The sequence below is a fragment of the Propithecus coquereli genome, unplaced genomic scaffold, assembly GCF_000956105.1.
Source record: "Propithecus coquereli isolate 6110/MARCELLA unplaced genomic scaffold, Pcoq_1.0 Scaffold97, whole genome shotgun sequence".
NCBI classification, from domain to species: domain Eukaryota; kingdom Metazoa; phylum Chordata; class Mammalia; order Primates; family Indriidae; genus Propithecus; species Propithecus coquereli.
In genome coordinates this window covers 3293118-3296109 of record NW_012156062.1, presented here as the reverse complement: position 1 = coordinate 3296109, position 2992 = coordinate 3293118, and the positions used below count along the sequence as shown (strand labels likewise).

General features: G+C 36.4%; 1 protein-coding gene across 1 annotated transcript in view; it reads left to right on the top strand.

Annotated features, from left to right (window-relative positions):
• CDC73 (cell division cycle 73) overlaps window positions 1-2992 on the top strand; it is a 145359-nt gene that overhangs the window by 36409 nt on the left and 105958 nt on the right. Inside the window, exon 4 of the mRNA XM_012665133.1 lies at window positions 2372-2588. Coding sequence (XP_012520587.1) covers window positions 2372-2588 — 217 coding nt within the window. The remainder of the gene's footprint in view (window positions 1-2371; window positions 2589-2992) is intronic.

The following is a 2992-nucleotide window of genomic DNA, read 5'->3' as shown; positions in this document are numbered from 1 at the left end:
ATTATTTTAATGTCTTTGCAGTATTTAATGTCTTTGATGTTTCTTCTCGTTCTGGCCCATATTTTCCTGCTACTTGCATGGTTTGTGATCTGTGATTGCGTACCAGACATCTTGTGTTTTACCTTGTTGAGTGCCAGATATTTTTGTATTTCTACCCTTTTTTTTTTCTTCCACATTTTGTTTTAGCCTTGTTTTGGGACATAGTTGCATCACTTGGAAACAGTTTGTTACTTTTAGGTGTTGATTTTAAGATTTCTTATTTGAACAATGGTCAGTTTGGCTCATTATTCCCCACCCCACTGAGGCAAGACCATTCTGAGTACTCTGTCTAATGCCCCATAAATATGAGATTTCATTCTGGCTGGTGGGAGCAGGACATTCTTCACTTGGTGTGAACACTGGGCATTATTCCCTCTAGTTGTCTTGGGTGGTTCTTTACCCAGTCTTAGATAGTTTCCTCATACTTATGTGCTAATCAGTATTCTGCTGGAATACTTGAGGGGGGTCTTGTGTGCAGCTCTCCTCAGGTACCCTGGCGTATGAATTCCAACCACCTTGGTCTTGCTGTAATCTCAGCTCCATTTCCTCAAATCAGGGAGTCTACTAATTCCACCTGGATTTTCCTCCTTATGTCAGGTCTTGGAAACTTTCAAGGCAGTAAGCTGAGGTAGTCATAGGACTCACCTTGTTTGTTTCTCATTTGTCAGAGAATCATTGGCCTTCAGTGCTTGATATCTAGTGTCTAGTAAACCATTGTTTCATGTATTTTGACTGGTCATGGATTAATCCAGTTTCTGTTACTTCATCTTGGCTGGAAGTAAAAGTCCTATGATTGAAAGTTCAGTGCAGGCTTGATTATAGTTTAGAAAAGTACCACAGTCCCCCTTTATTTATCCTCAGGGGATCTGCTCCAAGACCCCCAGCGGATACCTGAAACCGTGGATAGTACCTAACCCTTGTCAAGGAATGGCAGGGACACCTTTTCACTTAAAGGAAGCACTTCATGGTTTCTCTTTGGCAGTGGCATATCTGAATTGCCAGCATCACCATTCTTGTGCTTTGGGGCCACTATTAAATACGAGTTGCTTGAACATAAGCACTGCTATACAGCAACGGTCTCTCTGATAATCAGGATGGCTACCAAGTGACTAATGGGACAGGTAGTGTGTACAGTGTGAATATGTTTGATAAAGAGACCATTCATGTCCCAGGCAGGATGGCACACAATTTAAAAGTTAAAGAATTGTTCATTTCTGGGATTTTCTGTTTAATATTTTTGGACTATGTTTGACAGTAGGTAACTGAAACTGCGGAAAGCCAAACTGAGGGACTACTGTATTTGGATTTGGCTTAAAGTATGCTGGTATGCTTTAGATTTTAAGAGAAAGTTACACAGTATTATACAGAGTGAGTCAAATACTGGCTGCATATTGAGCATCTGCTATAAAGTACCTTCATACCTAATCTAAATAAAAATAGAATACTATATAATACTACTGTATTTAAACCTGCAGGAATTTTCGTCCTTTTTCCAGCTTTTGTGTAACATATTTCAAGATTTTCATCTTGTGACTAAAGTAATATTTTTGTCTACTGTTATTAAGGTACCCAAACACTTTTTAATTCTTTTTCTGATATTACATGATAAAAAAAGATACTTTGCTTGAGATTATCATCTCATGAAATCTGTGCTTTCAGTGTTACATCTTTTTTTATAGTTCTGTAAGCATAGCTTCTCTTTGCTGTTTCGCCTATTTGAAAATCAAGTGAAGGGAAGAAAAAGAAAACTGTTCAAAATATGATTTCATCTTCCAGAGATTAAAAGGAATAGTGTTTTTGTGGCATGTAAAAGCCTCTGTCACCTATAAAATACGTTGTACACTATGACATACAGGTTTGACACCTTGAAATAAATGTCAGAGAAAACTTAAGCTTTGAACTTTCTACAGAATGCGTTTTTCAGCCTCTTTCCAAGGAGGCCTCTGTGTGTGTGTGTGTGTGTGTGTGTGTGTGTGTGTGTGTGTGTGTGTGTAATTTGCATACATAGAGATGGATTAGCTAATAAAGTTTCAGAAAATATAAAGAAAAGCATCCATAAGTTCTTTTTTGGGGAGAAGAGATGAAAAAAAGTGAAGAATTTTATTGCATTGACCCTTCTAAGAAATTACGGATTTGCTCATAGAGTAATATCTTTACATGATTTCTTTATAAAAATCTTGTTACAAAATATCAAGTCAATTTGACAGATAAGAAAACCTTAATTATTGGCATTAAAGTGTTTCTATCAGTAACTTATAAATGTAACAAAATATATTTCTGATGTGCTTCAGGAATCCCTGCTGTAAAAATTAAAAAAAGAAATTGCTTTTAGGTCTTTGTCTGAAGCTATGTCGGTGGAAAAAATTGCTGCAATCAAAGCCAAAATTATGGCTAAGAAAAGATCTACTATCAAGACTGATCTAGATGATGATATAACTGCCCTTAAACAGAGGAGTTTTGTGGATGCGGAGGTAGATGTGACCCGAGATATTGTTAGCAGAGAGAGAGTATGGAGGACACGAACAACTATCTTACAGAGCACAGGAAAGGTAATTAAACTATTCTACTTACTCATTAGAGTGTGTGTGTTTAATCTGTGATTGGTTATAGAATTGGTTAAAATTTGTTATTAGGCAGAGATTTCAAGTTTTATCTGCTTGAAAGATCTGTAATAATAGATTTCCAAATGGCCGTATCTATCATTCCATTCTTAAATATGGTTGCTGCTCACCAAAGAAGCTGATGAAAAAGTTGGAATCAAAATGCAAGCCCCTTCACTCATCATTTGTGAATCAAAGAGTGGGCCAGTTTTCTTGTCGAATCAGATTTTTGCTTAACTTAATGAACAGGGAATATTGATGGCAAGTGCTCTGGTTATTAGTATCATCATTAATTTTTTTTCCCATAAAGTAGAAAACTTATGGAACTCAGTTAACAAACACTTATTGAGTAT